The 13572-nt window shown below is 44.3% G+C and overlaps 1 protein-coding gene across 1 annotated transcript in view; it reads right to left on the bottom strand.

Moving 5' to 3' along the window:
• Positions 1-810: 810 nt before the first annotated feature.
• The window catches only part of CHCHD6 (coiled-coil-helix-coiled-coil-helix domain containing 6), a 106985-nt gene continuing 94223 nt past the window's right edge, over positions 811-13572 (bottom strand). Inside the window, exon 8 of the mRNA XM_079316600.1 lies at positions 811-1356. Coding sequence (XP_079172726.1) covers positions 1333-1356 — 24 coding nt within the window. The 3' untranslated portion in view covers positions 811-1332. The remainder of the gene's footprint in view (positions 1357-13572) is intronic.

Below are 13572 nucleotides of genomic sequence, written 5' to 3'. Positions count from 1 at the left end.
TTTGCAAGATCTGAGACTGACAGAGATAAGCCATGCGTAAGCAAACATCACTTCTGAGGATGAAAAGTGTTGTGGCATCAGCTCTCAATAAGAAGGAAAGGCATTTTGTTGCTTTAATGAAGATGTAAAGCACTAAGTTGCTGTCTAAAGAAAAAAGCGACAAAGCAGAATATAACACAGAAAACAATTCTCAGCCCCCCTCATCCATTTTCATAAACACTGCATTAAACTCTGACACGACCTCCAAAAATCCATGTTCACATTCTTCAAAAACTGTCAGATACAGTCAGAAAGGACAGAGGAAGCTAATGCTGCCAGACAGAGAAGCTCTACCCAGAGAAAAGGAATCAGGTTACCAAACTGGACCTGCTCCCCTGGTTTGCTGACAGGCCTTTTGCAATTCTGCCACACCTACCTCTAGAAGAATAAGATTCCAGATGCATCCAGCTTCCTCCATTCCTCACACAGCAAGGAGAGGGCTCAACATAGAGCACAAGGATGAAAGACACAGCAGGAACTGCACACAAGAGCTCGTCAAAAGAAAGATAAGTTTGGCTCAGCAGCCAGCAGGCAAAGGTTTTTCCAGTATGATTCCCCACCACTAGTTCCCTTCAGCCAGGACTTTGCAACCAAGTACTTTCAAATAAGCCAGTCATCCTGGGACCTAAATGAACAAGTTTTGTGATTTATAAACTGTGACTTGAATTACTGCTTTCCTGACACTCATTTGGAGTTTTTGTTGGCATCGGCAATGGGGAGAAAACAACAGTTTACAAACTCGTGGGACTGAAAGTATCTCACAGCACACAGTCACCATTAAACACTTTATTGTTTAGGAGGGAACCTTGGAAGGGAAGGAATGTGCCTGCTGGTGTAACCAATGGCAGCATGCTAGGAACAGTTAATCCTAACAAGCTACTCAGGGTTACTTCCAAATACTTCTTTCTCCAGAACAAACAAACATAAGCAAAAGCTCTTGAAACTCCTATGTAGGTTGGTGAAACCAAAGTTGGAACTGTGTGAACCAGGCTTAAGTTGGGGCAAACCCCCAAGCTACAAGCTGTGCTGGAAGCACCTGGGGTCAACACAATTCTTTACATTGCAAAACAATGAAAAGAAACTATAGCATCCCCTGCTCCTGGGACCCTTCTCCCAACTCCAGGAACATTCACCGAGACTGATACATGCAGGCAGTTAGAAGAGGAATCATGTTGTATTGTCTTGGTCATGGAGGGCAGAAGGCACTGGTTTTGGTCAGTGTCTGTCCAGAAGGATGCTGGGGCTTCCAAGGGCATCTGTGGTCCCTGTCCTCTGCTCTTTGGCGGATGATGGTTATCCAGAATTAACTAACAGCTCCTGGAGAAAAAAGGAGACAAAAGAAAAAGGCAGCAAGCTAGTTATGCAGCTGTTGACATGGAAATGTTGCCATCAGAAATGAAAGAGTAGCATTGGCAGGGTAAAAAAATCCCATAGAAAAATCATCAGGTTTCCCCTACAGCAAAACACAAGATATACAAGGGGAGAAGACTGTGGAAGTAAGAAAGCAGCTCATGATACTAAAGGTAAGGCTGATTATGTGATCAAGAATATATGGTCAAGTGCAACAATCAGGATTGCAAATCCATTGGCTGACAGTGGGACAGAACAGCTGTGGCTCCAGATAAGCCTTGCAGCAGTGAGGTCACAAGAATAAGTGCAGCCCCACACTAAGTCCTGCCTCAGCAGGACAGAGGAGCACTTTGATTAGCTGCCACCAAACACAAACACACACACACTCCCCTCACTATCTCATCCTGGAACAGGATCAATATAAGAGTGCCAGAGATGTGAGAAGAAGAAAGATGGGGACCTAGAGACCACCCTAACTCCTGACATCTGACAGCCCATCTCCTATTAAGATCCAAGCCCTCTTAAAATTCAAAGCAAAATCACTTCTGCTTTGTCCCCTACTAAGAAACCTACTAAGTGGTAGCTCCTCAGACCCTGCAGGTATCTGCATATGAGCTGTGAACTCTTGAGGGTTATTATGAGAAAGAAACCTTCCGATGTTTTTAGGATAGAGATTGCAAAGTCTGCTGTGGTCTCTTCCTATTTTTATCTTATTGTATCTATAAAGTCAAAGAAATCAAACCAGCAACGCCATCAGCAGTGGATGAGAACACACACAACACCAGCTGCAACACTGTCCCTCTGAGGATCCCAGAAATCAGTGTTGGATCCCACTTCACAACGTGGGCAACCAGCTCTCCTGCAGCAGCAATGGCATCGTGGTGTCAGGGCTGCAGGAACAGCAGAATCACAGAGGGTAAGCCCAGCAACAGGCAACTTTTCCTCATTCTTTGGATACCTGCAGGTCCCTTTAGCAGAGCAGACTACTGACTCAAGAGCTAAAGCCAACTAGAGAAAGTTAACTGAACACTGCATACAGTCTCATTGCCCATTTTTATTAGGGCTGTATTTGAGCTCAGTTCTACTCTCCAGATATTTGCCTTTCTGGGGAGAGGAGCTGTGCTTTCTTCAGTGTGAATCAGAATGGAAAACATCACAAAATAACGATGCTAGCACACTTGGCACTGCTTGTCAGAAGGTGAAGATGTCACAGCACAGCAGGCTGATATTGGCTGATACATGGCCAATGCAGAATGAATATGTGGCCCTGAATCTCCAAGGACAGCCCCATCTCTGACAACAGTGCAATGGAAAAACTTCAAAAGACTCAAGAATAAAGAGAAAATTGTTCACCAAATTATTTAGACAAAGGTTATGCAGAAATCTGACAAATGAACCATCAATAATACTCCACTGACTCTAATTTCCCAGGTAATTTTTCTCATCATTAGTGACTTAAAAGTTATGCACAGAGCAATATATTTTAAAAACTCCAACAGCACTTACTGAAATTGCAATGAATGAAGCAGTAACAACTCACGATCAATTTTGCAATGCAGTAATTTGCTGTATTCACATCGTAACACTTCAGTAAAGTGTCCAGGAATGCTACATTTTGTGAAAAAAAAAACTGCAACAAAATCACTTCTGTGGCTACTCTGTGGTTAACCCTTCTGAAGACAGTAAAACCTCCATTTTTTGAAACACTTTTGAAGAGTATCACAGTTACACAATTTCATGTTCAAAATGATAACTACGTATTTCAGCCTCTTCATTACCACTGCCATCAATCTAGTTGCAGGTGTCCCTACCTGTGGCAGGGGGGGGCTGGAACTAAATTATCTTTAAGGTCCCTTTTAGATTAAACCATTATATGATTCTATGCCATTTTTACTTATTTCAGGAGAAAATGAAAATAGACAGCTCTTAACCTCAATGAATTATTCCCTGCCTAAACTACCCACATACCACATGCACTGAGCTGGTGGCTCACAAACATTCCTTGTGCAAAAACAGCAGGTTCCATCTGACTCTGGATGAATGAAACTCCTCAAAATCTTTTGCACAGTGAGCCAGGGATCCAGAACTGATGGGCTGAGGGACACCATATCTCCACCTAGTATTGCAACTATTGCAGTGCAGACTTTTCCCCCCCTTCATTTTCTTCTAACCTGGAATCCTCTCCACAAGATGCTACCAGGTTGCTACACCACTTACCTTGAGCAGAAGGAGCCAGTAAAGCAAAGGAAAGCTTTACCTCTTCTCCATGCCCTTATCATTACATATGCACCAGACAAGGTGAATATGCAACAAGCCCAGGCAGATGGCAATCACTGTTCTCACATGACAGGATACTCCCAATTAATGGATTGAGGCTCAGGCTGAAAAGTTTGGGTGTCTCCTCATAAAATGACTGCCCCACAGTTGGCATTAGTTGGTCTCTGCTGCAGTCTTAGCAGAACAAGAATTCAGGAGATCACCAGCATTGAAGAGTGCATCACATCCATAGTCTGATGGGAGGGAACAGTGCCCTTCTTGCATAGGGAGGACATGTTATTTTTAATGCCACTGCCAAGGCAATCCAAGTAGAGCTCTTGATGAGCTCCAGCTCAGTGCCTCTACCTAAGAAAATAATGTCCATACAAAAGCAAATTCCCCATCAGCACAAACAGGAATGGCAGTCTGTTCAGTCCTGACAGCAAGTCCAGCTGGAGGACCTACAGCATTTGTTTTCTTCCATGCCTCTCACAGCAAATGGAACCTTCGAGCCACTAACTCATGTTCTTCCACCATTGTGGCACCCTGCTCAGGAGCTAACTGCAGTGAAAATGGGCTCAGCTGACACAGCCTGCCACTTTGCAGCCCCTGTGGGAAAGCCAGTAGCTTTCCAGTTCTGGCTCCAGTTGAGTGAGGAGAAAGGGCTGAGCTCTGCAAGTAGATCTGCTCCACAAATTCACCCCTGCTGGGAAAGGAGTCCAGTCAATGCCCAAGACAGTCCTTGTCCTCTAACAGAGCTGAGGCCTTGGTACCCAGCACCAGGGCAAGCAAGTTTCAGCAAGGTTTTCTACTGCACCTATTCCTCTGTCCTGTTCCTTCTTTCTCAGTCTGCATCCCGGGGCAGAAGCTTGGGGCTGCCTGGTGAATTTGCAGCATCCTCTCCACCTCCCCCTCGCTGGCCAGCTCTGTGCCTCGGCTCTCAGCCTTGCTGGAGACTCTCAGCCAGCAGGGGAATCTCCCTCCTTGAAAAGCCAGACCCTGAAGAACTTCCTCCCTCCGTGTTTGCCAGAGACACTGTTTGCCAAGCCTCAGCTGTGTTAAGACATATTTATTTAAGCAGCCGTTAGTCTCACAGGGTAAGTTTCCTCCACCACGTGCTTGCCTTTGTTTTAACATCCCTTCAAGCAGTCGAACCACAGCGCTCACACATATGGGCACTGTGTAGCTATGAAGAAATCAGAAAGCAGATCCTCATGATAAATGACTTGGTGCATTTGGAGTGTCAGTGACAAAGTAGAAATTAATCTCCATAGTTCCTAGTTCCCTGCCGTGTGCAGGCAGCTCTAAACATCAGAGTACCTGTTGGCACGCATCAGACCTCTGCAACATGACTGCACAACTTTTTCACCTCAGTTAGTGTGAAAAGAGGTACAAACAAAATACAAAAATCCTAACCTGCCCTAAGATGGGTGTTCAAGGCCTTTGCACTGGATGAGGCATTTGTTGCAGGGCTATTAGCACCCCAAAGCGCTGCAAGGGACATTTGAGTCACTTTGGCTTGATGTATGCTGTAGGTATTTTTTGGTTATGTGCAATTTGTTCTGTTACACTCAGAGTATTGGCTATTTTGTGGAGCAGCTGTGCTGACTAATGGATCACAGCACTTCTGTGCCATATAGTTATTGCACAGAAAAGCCTCTCTGTCTCTCTCATCCTTCAGGAGTCCAACAGTTGCTGTCCTTGGGACTGGAATAAGGAGGGCCAGGAGCATGCCTGGCAGCAACAAAAAACATTAATTCAAAAAGCTATGAAGAGAGTTTTGTTTTCCCTCTTCTCTGTACTGGTGTTAATAGTTTTGCAAAGAAGGGAAGTTCACCCAACGACTTCTTGGCTACTTCCCCAGATGGTGTCTTCAAAGTTGGCTTGACAGCAGAAAGGGTGCTTTTCAAAAAACTCACCAGATGCATTGTCAGAACACCCCAGAAAGTGCTTTCACGTGCAAGTCTCCTGGTCTACATACCCACCAAACAAAGTGCCAGGAACAGAAACAGTCTTTATGGCTTCCTCCCCCTTCTCCTTCAGCTCACAAGAGCCTAGACACTGCTTGCTTAGCTCTGCTTTGACACCTCCCCATTGCTCTGCATCACCCGAATACCAAGTTATTTACCAGCACAACTAATCTCCAGCTGTTTTGAGACTCACCTGTTTGTTCATGCATTATAACATTGATTTCCTCCAGACAATTGTTCTGATCATTGTTCTAACTCGCAGAGAGCTCCCGTCATTAGCCTTGCTTAACAGGAAATATTTTGCCACTGACTGAGCAGCTCTGCAGTCAGCAGACTGCACAAAAAATCATCCCAGCTGGGGGGCTGTATCTCCCTGCTGAGCTGGTAACCCCAGCCGTCGCAGTAGGGAACAAGCTCAGTGCTTTTGATTTGGACATGTGCTAAAAAAAAGCAGGGCCAGGAGGAACAAATACAGCTCTGCAAAGGGCTGCTGCTGAAAGGATGGCTGTTAATTAATCCACATACAAACCGAGGGCAGTTTTTGCTCAATCGATGTTAATTGCATTTAATCTCATCCTTGCCATTAAGAAAAGCCACCAGGCCAGGCTGATGTCGCTAGCGCCTGACATGTAGATTCCACCCACGTTTGGGAGGCAAGGCAGGAGGAGAAAAGTAATGGAAAGAAAGGAATAACCCTTCTTCAACCCCTTCTGCATCACTGCACAATTTCATCGGGTCTGTTCCATTATTTAAACAATTTTTGTTTTCCAATAACATTACAGAGGAGCTCAAAGGATGAAAATCAGACATAGAGCATTTCACTACTAGTTATTCTTGCTCTCCCGGGTACCAGCTTAGAGCTTTGCTAACCTGCACAGCTTGAGCTATTGTGCTTCTGTAAAGGCCTGAAATACAGAAAATTGCTTATGTGAAGTGGTGTTTGCTTTTTAGTCCTGGGCTGATCCCAACAGATCTGCCAACGCCCCTCAATATGACCTACAGCTGCTGACTGCCACCTTCTATCAGCTCTGCTGAAATCTTTCTCCTCACCTTGCTACTGAGCACAACCCCAGCATGCACCAAAGCACGCTGAAGCCTGTCCTTCTCTAACATAACACAAACTAGTATTTGCTATTAAACAACCTCTGACCAATTTGCCTTGTAAGACAAAACATTTCTGAAGCCTGAACTTCCCAAGCAAACCAACAGTGCATCCACCAGTGATCTGGCTCTGATCTGGGGACTATGTCTCTATCTGCTCAGCTACCTGCTTGGGAAATGGGAAAAATCCTCTTGCCTCTGCAGGAATCAAGCCTGGGGACAGAGGAGCAGCTCTTGTAGCACAGGAAGCCCAAGGTGGCAGATTTCATGACTACTGGCTTATTGCTTCTGTGAGAGCCTTGTGTTTTTCCAAATCAGTATCAAGAACAATAATAATCAAGCCCAGGCTCTGTCGGTGCCTTTCCCCTGTGGCAGCACACATTTGCCCAAAGCCAATGCTGCAGTTTGTCATGGATTTTCTTTATCCCTCAACAAGTGTTAATCCCAATGCCTCTCACTGCATGAAGTGGACATATCACAAGTGCCATGAAGGACTGGCTGAGTTTTAAGTGCTCTGAAATGGCTCCACTAGATTTGGTCAAGATTGCTTTAAAATCATTTCCCATTAGGACTGTGACCCTCTCTCTTTAGAGCCAGTGTAATGACTGTATCTCAGAGGAAGGTAATTACATCCCACTATCTGTACATATCAGAAACTGCACACTCCAAACACTACTGTGCCATTCTGGACTGAGTGGTAGAAGGCAATGCAGGAGGGAAAGGAGATAACATTGGACATCCCTCCATCCTGCAACTAGAGCCACCCCGAGTGTTTTGCCAACTCATGGATTAGCCCCTGGGAGGGATAAAGGGATCCAGAAGGCACAGAGTGTTTCTAAAGCAGAACAGTGACAACTTGTACAAATCCAGCTCTGGTTTTGTGAGGATTAAAATGAACTTCACCCAACTGTGAATATCCGCTTCCAGAGCCAAAAGGAATGGAAAACCACTTACTGATGCAACACTATTTCATTATTTCAAACCCTAAACCCAGCACTTCTAAAAATTAAAGAGAGGCAACAGTAACATTATTTGCTGGGGGACATTGGCTGCAGGAGTTTAACTGCTAAACTGCCAAAGTCATGCCCTGGGCACAACATAATGAAACAATAGACACAAATATTGGCAACTTCTCCATGCTGTCTTTTCTGCTCTTGCTACCAGCCTCCAGAATAATCAGTGGGAAAATAAAAGGAAAAAATAACCCAGAAGCTAAGAGATTTTGGATTAAGTTGTATAAATGACCTGTTACCTTCTTACACGAGGAAGAAAGAAATGCAATAAATACCTGCAAAGCCATCTCAGTATCTTGGATTAAATGGATTACAGAAATGGAAAGTACATGATGCAAGATGTTATAAAGCAAGATGCCAGGGAAGTGCAGGAATTTGAATCAGCCTGGCAAATGATCCCTGCAGACTATTGAGGAAAATTAATAGAGAGAAGGGGTAGAGACAGGACACAGTAAGGAGACTGACTGATGAACACTGTTGTTAGGAGGTGTAAATTCAGGATGTCAGGCTTCCTCTTTAATCTACTTCAGGCCTGGAACAAAAATAGCAAATCCTACAGTGCTAAAAGCACTGGAAGCACAAAAGTCAGATATGGCAAGCCTCATTTCAGGATAGGTTTCCCTTGTGCATCCCTCAAGATTGAAGTTTGTGACTTTAATTATTCCTGGAACATTGTGTATATAGGGATTCAATGCAGGGATTACTAGCAGGATCCTTGTTATAAGTGCCACTTCTCAAACAAATTACACTTCACTGGATGTCAGCAACATACACAAGAAAACAAATTAGATAAAGGCAGCAGGACTGCAAGATACAGGTCTAGTGCAAGGAAATTTCACAAGGTCACCCAGAAAAATAAAGGCACTTAGAATTTAAACTCCTAGAACATTTCTAATTCCCCAGTGAATTAAAGCTCCACATGACCCAGACACAAAACCTTCAATACACCTGTGACTCCACACAATCTGAGACCAACCCTAGCTGAGACGTGCTTTATTTGTGAAGAAATGCCAGCAGGGAGCAGGTGGAGGAAGAGAGAGACAGGAGATAGAAGAAGCAACCCCAGTTGTTCTCCCAGATCCTAGGGACCATCCCATCCCATTCACTGACAGATGGGAGAAGCCAGGGAAAGAGGATGTAATTTCGTTTGGAAGCAAACACAGCAGTTCCTTGGCTGCAGGGCTGCCTCACAAGCTGATCCCAGATTTATATACTGCATTTTGCCTTTCCAGAACTCATCCCAGAATGGATTACTAACCTGCAATAGTTCTAATGAGCATGTCTTTAACTCCAGAAATTTTCATGAAGATGGAAGCACAGGAAAGTCCAATCCTTGGGTAGAGTGCAAAGAGCAGCTGAAAACACTTCAGCTCAGGGATGGCACCTCAACAGTGGTCATTAAATTCTCATGCTGGGGATTTCACCAGGTGCCAGTGTTACCAAACCCTCCAGTTTTCTCCTGCATTCCAGGAGGGTGAGCACTGCCTGGAGCACATAAGCCAGTCCTAGGCTCTACTGTCAGTTACCTCCCAACTCCTTCCAGCAGCTGAAATAAATCCCCATCTCAGTTTCCTTTTCTGTACCTAAGAGTAATGCCACTTACCAACCACACAGAGATATGATAATTATTCACCAAGAGAAGATGCTAAAGAAATGCAAAAATTCGGTTCTCAAGGGATCCATTCTCTGTACAATTTGCATTTAGGCTTCAGAGGAAATCTGGTGCTTTATCTTGTTCTTTTCTGTCGTGCTTCAGCAGGCTCCTGCTCTGGCTAAAGAGAATTCCTCTTTAGGTCAGGTATCATGTCCAAATTTAAAGTATGGCTCAATCCTGTCTAGTCCAGCTTCACACACCAAGAACAGAGGCAGGCAGAGACTTCTCCAGATACCCTTTTCCTATGCCTAATTCTATTTTTGTTCAGTGATACAGTGAAATTTCACACAGAAGTAGTATGAGCTTGACTGGCTTTATTTGTTTAACACTTCACATTTTCATTAAGCTGTTGCTACTCGGCAGCCAGTAATTTTATTTGTGTGATAGCTGTATTCATCTCACCCACATGGGTGTAGATGTCGCTCTCCTTTTCTTCTGGCTGAAGAGGCAAAAATCAGCAATGATAGAGTCAAGAGAAAACTGGGAATCCTCATGTCTGTTTGCAGACAGATGTGAGATATGACTTCTATCTGTTTTTGTGAAAAACCTCCCAAAGACTAGGGGCACCTATAGGTAAAACTAAAAGGGGGAAAAACTTATCTGGAAGACTACCTTCCCCTATGCAGGTACAAACCAGAAACTGAAATTATTTCAGCAGAATCAGCATGTTTGACTCAGCACTGAACTCTTCTGCACCAGAAGCTTATTGCTGACTGAGCATTTACAGTATTTGAGTATCAGATTGTAAAGAATTAATTATATGTCTAATTCTTGCCAATCTTCAAGTATCTTGAAATATCTGGTCTCAGGAGCTGCAAGATCTGATCAGATCTCAAGGAAGAAAAGTCTGGTTGGCTGGCCCTCACCAAGCCCCAATTAGACAATCTCCTACCAAGTTCAGGCAACCAGACAGAATTAACAACCCTTTTTGAAATGCTAATGATTTCAACCGAGACAGGCAAATGACTGAGCCACACCTCTTGGGCAGAGGTTTCAGAAGTCAAGGAACACTAAACATTTCACTGTGCCACTCCCCTTTGACAAGATCAAGGAGCAGGGAGGCACTGGGGACCTGCAGTCCTTGGAGAGCACCGGGTGTTCCTGCCGGGCATGACGCATGGATCGGGAGGGAGAGGCTGGAAGAGATTGGGAGGCCATGGAGACGTTGGGTTATGAGATTAGATGGAGATGCCCAACCACAGGCACACCCAGGCAGCCCCTGGGGGAAGCTGCAAGCTCAGCTGGCCTGAGCATGGCACTGTCACTGGGTGCCCACTGGCACCCAGCTCAACCACTGCAATTAAGAGACCAGCAGATAAAACGCCCAACAACCTGAACCATGGAGGGAAAACGGTGAACACTGGGAGATGCATCTTGATTTCTCAGTGTCTCCTCCTATGTAAATTCCAAATCTTTCTTTCAAGATTAAAAACCTTTACCAAGAGAAAAACAAGTCCAGCATTTCTCTAGCTCCATCCTGTCCCTATTCCTCTTCGGAGGACACCCTGGTAGAATACCAGATGCTGGAATAAGCCACAAAAGCCCTCTAAATAATTATCTCCTATTGCCTCCTCTGCAAATTTATAGTCCTGCATCTGTGTCAAGACAGAGACCTGCTTCCATCTGTCTAAAACACATTCTTTACAGAGGACCTGAAGGTGGAATGTTTAACGTTAGCATTTGAAAATGTATTCAGAGACTGGAAAAGAAAATGACAGTTTTTAAGTGTGCTGTTCAATTGTCTTGTGGACGCTGCTCAAGTGGACAGGGAGCTTTTTATTTTTTTTTTTTTTTTTTATAATATGACAAATGATGCCAGTCCCATCTTGTAATTTTCCTCACTGTGCAGCATGTCTGTTCATGATAGATACCAGTGCTGCTGCTTAGGTGTTCGTTTATCTGCTTGGAAAGCACTGTGTATTTGGAACCAACTCATCCTAAAACAGCAGCCCCAGAGGGTGAGAGTGAAAAAAATGAGGGGGGGCAGGGGAGGTAGAGACAAGGGAGTTGTGGACTGGGAACACATTCATGCTTCTCCTGTAAAGGCTCTGGAAAAAGCAACCATCATATTTAGTTTTAGCTACATCCTCTCCTCCCCCCCTCCTAGACCATTCTTTTCTACTGTCACTCAGCACCTCTTTACACCCTCTTCCCACAAAGACCTTACCACTAACATACATTTAATTTCACACTTGCAACCTGTGAAAACAAAGCAAGCACTCAGCTGCCTTCTGCAAATCTGTGCCAGCACTGAGGAGCCTTCAGGTCACAACCTGAACAGTTTGCAGTTTAAGGGAACATTTAAAATAAAAACAAAACACACAAAGGAAGGAGAGAGAGAGGGAAAAAAAAGGAAGAAAGAGGACAAAAAAAAAATCAAAGAGTACTTATACTTTGCGTTTAAAGAGACTTCAAACAGGAACTTGCTAATTTTCTGTAGCCAGGATTATAAGAGAATAAACTCAAATACTTTGTCCATCTGCAGAGCCCTGTGAGCTGAATTTCACTCTCTGCAAAATGGCCAATATAGAAAAAAGCTCATAAATCCCTTTGACGTAAGTAACTTCACATTACTCTTGGGGAAACAGAGGCAGAGACAGATTCATTAATTCAAGTAAATGAATCCATGAAGCAGTCTGAATTTCTGAATCCCCATACTATCCCACACTGGAAACACCACCCAGGGCCCAGCAATTTCCATGCTATGTTGCCTGGCACAAGAAAAGCAAGACACTTGAACAGAGAAGAATGTTTTCAGAAAGGAAAAGTACAGTTATTAAACCATACCTGCCCAAGCTATGCAGCAAACCTCACGTTTTGTTACTTTAAAATACCTCCCATCATTTCACTCATTGCATCATTAATGCCAAAGACCAAGGTCACATCTGTAAGATGCTGCCTCAGAAACCTGCTGAGTAGCAGAGACCTGCACAACCTGTCTGAACAGGTGGGTACAAATTCCTGTGGCTCAGCACTGTCAGGGTTAGCCTGCTGGTAATACTCAAGGCTAGCAAGGTTAGGGCTGGTTTGATCTGCCATCATTATTCTGCAGCCTGGGCATATCCTGAGAGGATCTTGCTACTCTGTCTCTGACTTACCAAGTACAGTTTACATGTGTGCATGGGGAAAGTGGGTCTTAAAAAGCTGTTTAGGTAGTTACATGTACACAAAGAACTTTGTAAGACGTTTGTGTTAAGGAATTGTTAAAACCAACACTGGATTAAACACTTGATTTTTAAGACAAGAAACTGTTCCTTAAAAATCATGTTGTTTTCTTTTTTTCTTTGTGAATTAGGGTTTCTTTGTTTTGAAAATAATAAAATTCCATATGTAAGATGGTGTCAGATGAGCTCAAATTGTGTAAGGTAGTTGTCATTATTGTGACTTAGAACTGGAACTTGCATTCAGGAAGCTCAATATTTATTGTCTCCCTAAATTTAAGTTGACAGAAAGAGTGTCTTCTCCTGCAGGCAGAAAACTAATTCCACCATCTCTTTTCCACATTCAGTCTCATTCTCACATGTAAAATCTCCTGAGTGGACTTGCTAACAGCTACCAAAGCACCAGCCTGGATGATGCTGACCAAAGACCCCCGAGCACAAGGCTCTGAACAATGCAAACCAATCCCACTGATGCCTGCTTGGGAAGGAAACTGCTTGCACACACACAAGCCCCAGCTCAGCCAGCTGGGGAAGGACGGGCTGGTCACTTGATTTGCAGACAGCTTTTCCATTACTTACTGCAGCGTTCACACAGCCAACCTGCTCCCTGTTCATCTGCTCTGTGGTGGCCATTTCTCCAGAGCTGCCCATCATTGCCTTAGCAAGCAGTAAAAACGTAGGATCACTAGAGACACAGCTCAGCCTTGCTGAGATTTCACTCTCTCAGCAGGTTGTAAATGCCCCTATAATGTTGGCTTTTTTAATCTTGTGTTATTATTACCCGCGGCTGCCATTCAGTCTGCAGAGAATAAAGCGCCCAGGCTTTCAGGACCCACACAATGGCTCTGTGCATTTGCCAGGCTTGGGCAAACAATAACTCTGTGTTTCAGCTTTATTGGAAACCTTTCTGTTGTGGGAGCCTGGCTGCATGTGTCCCTCTGCTCAGGCAACACGGAGGTGCGAGTGGGTGCTCTGAATTCATCAGTGATTTCAGCAGCACGTGCCTTGGCCAGCCTATGGAACCAGTG

The sequence above is a fragment of the Erithacus rubecula genome (genome assembly GCF_903797595.1).
Source record: "Erithacus rubecula genome assembly, chromosome: 13".
Taxonomy (NCBI): Eukaryota; Metazoa; Chordata; class Aves; order Passeriformes; family Muscicapidae; genus Erithacus; species Erithacus rubecula.
Note: the sequence above shows the minus strand (reverse complement) of the source record. Positions and strands in the feature narration are given on the sequence as shown.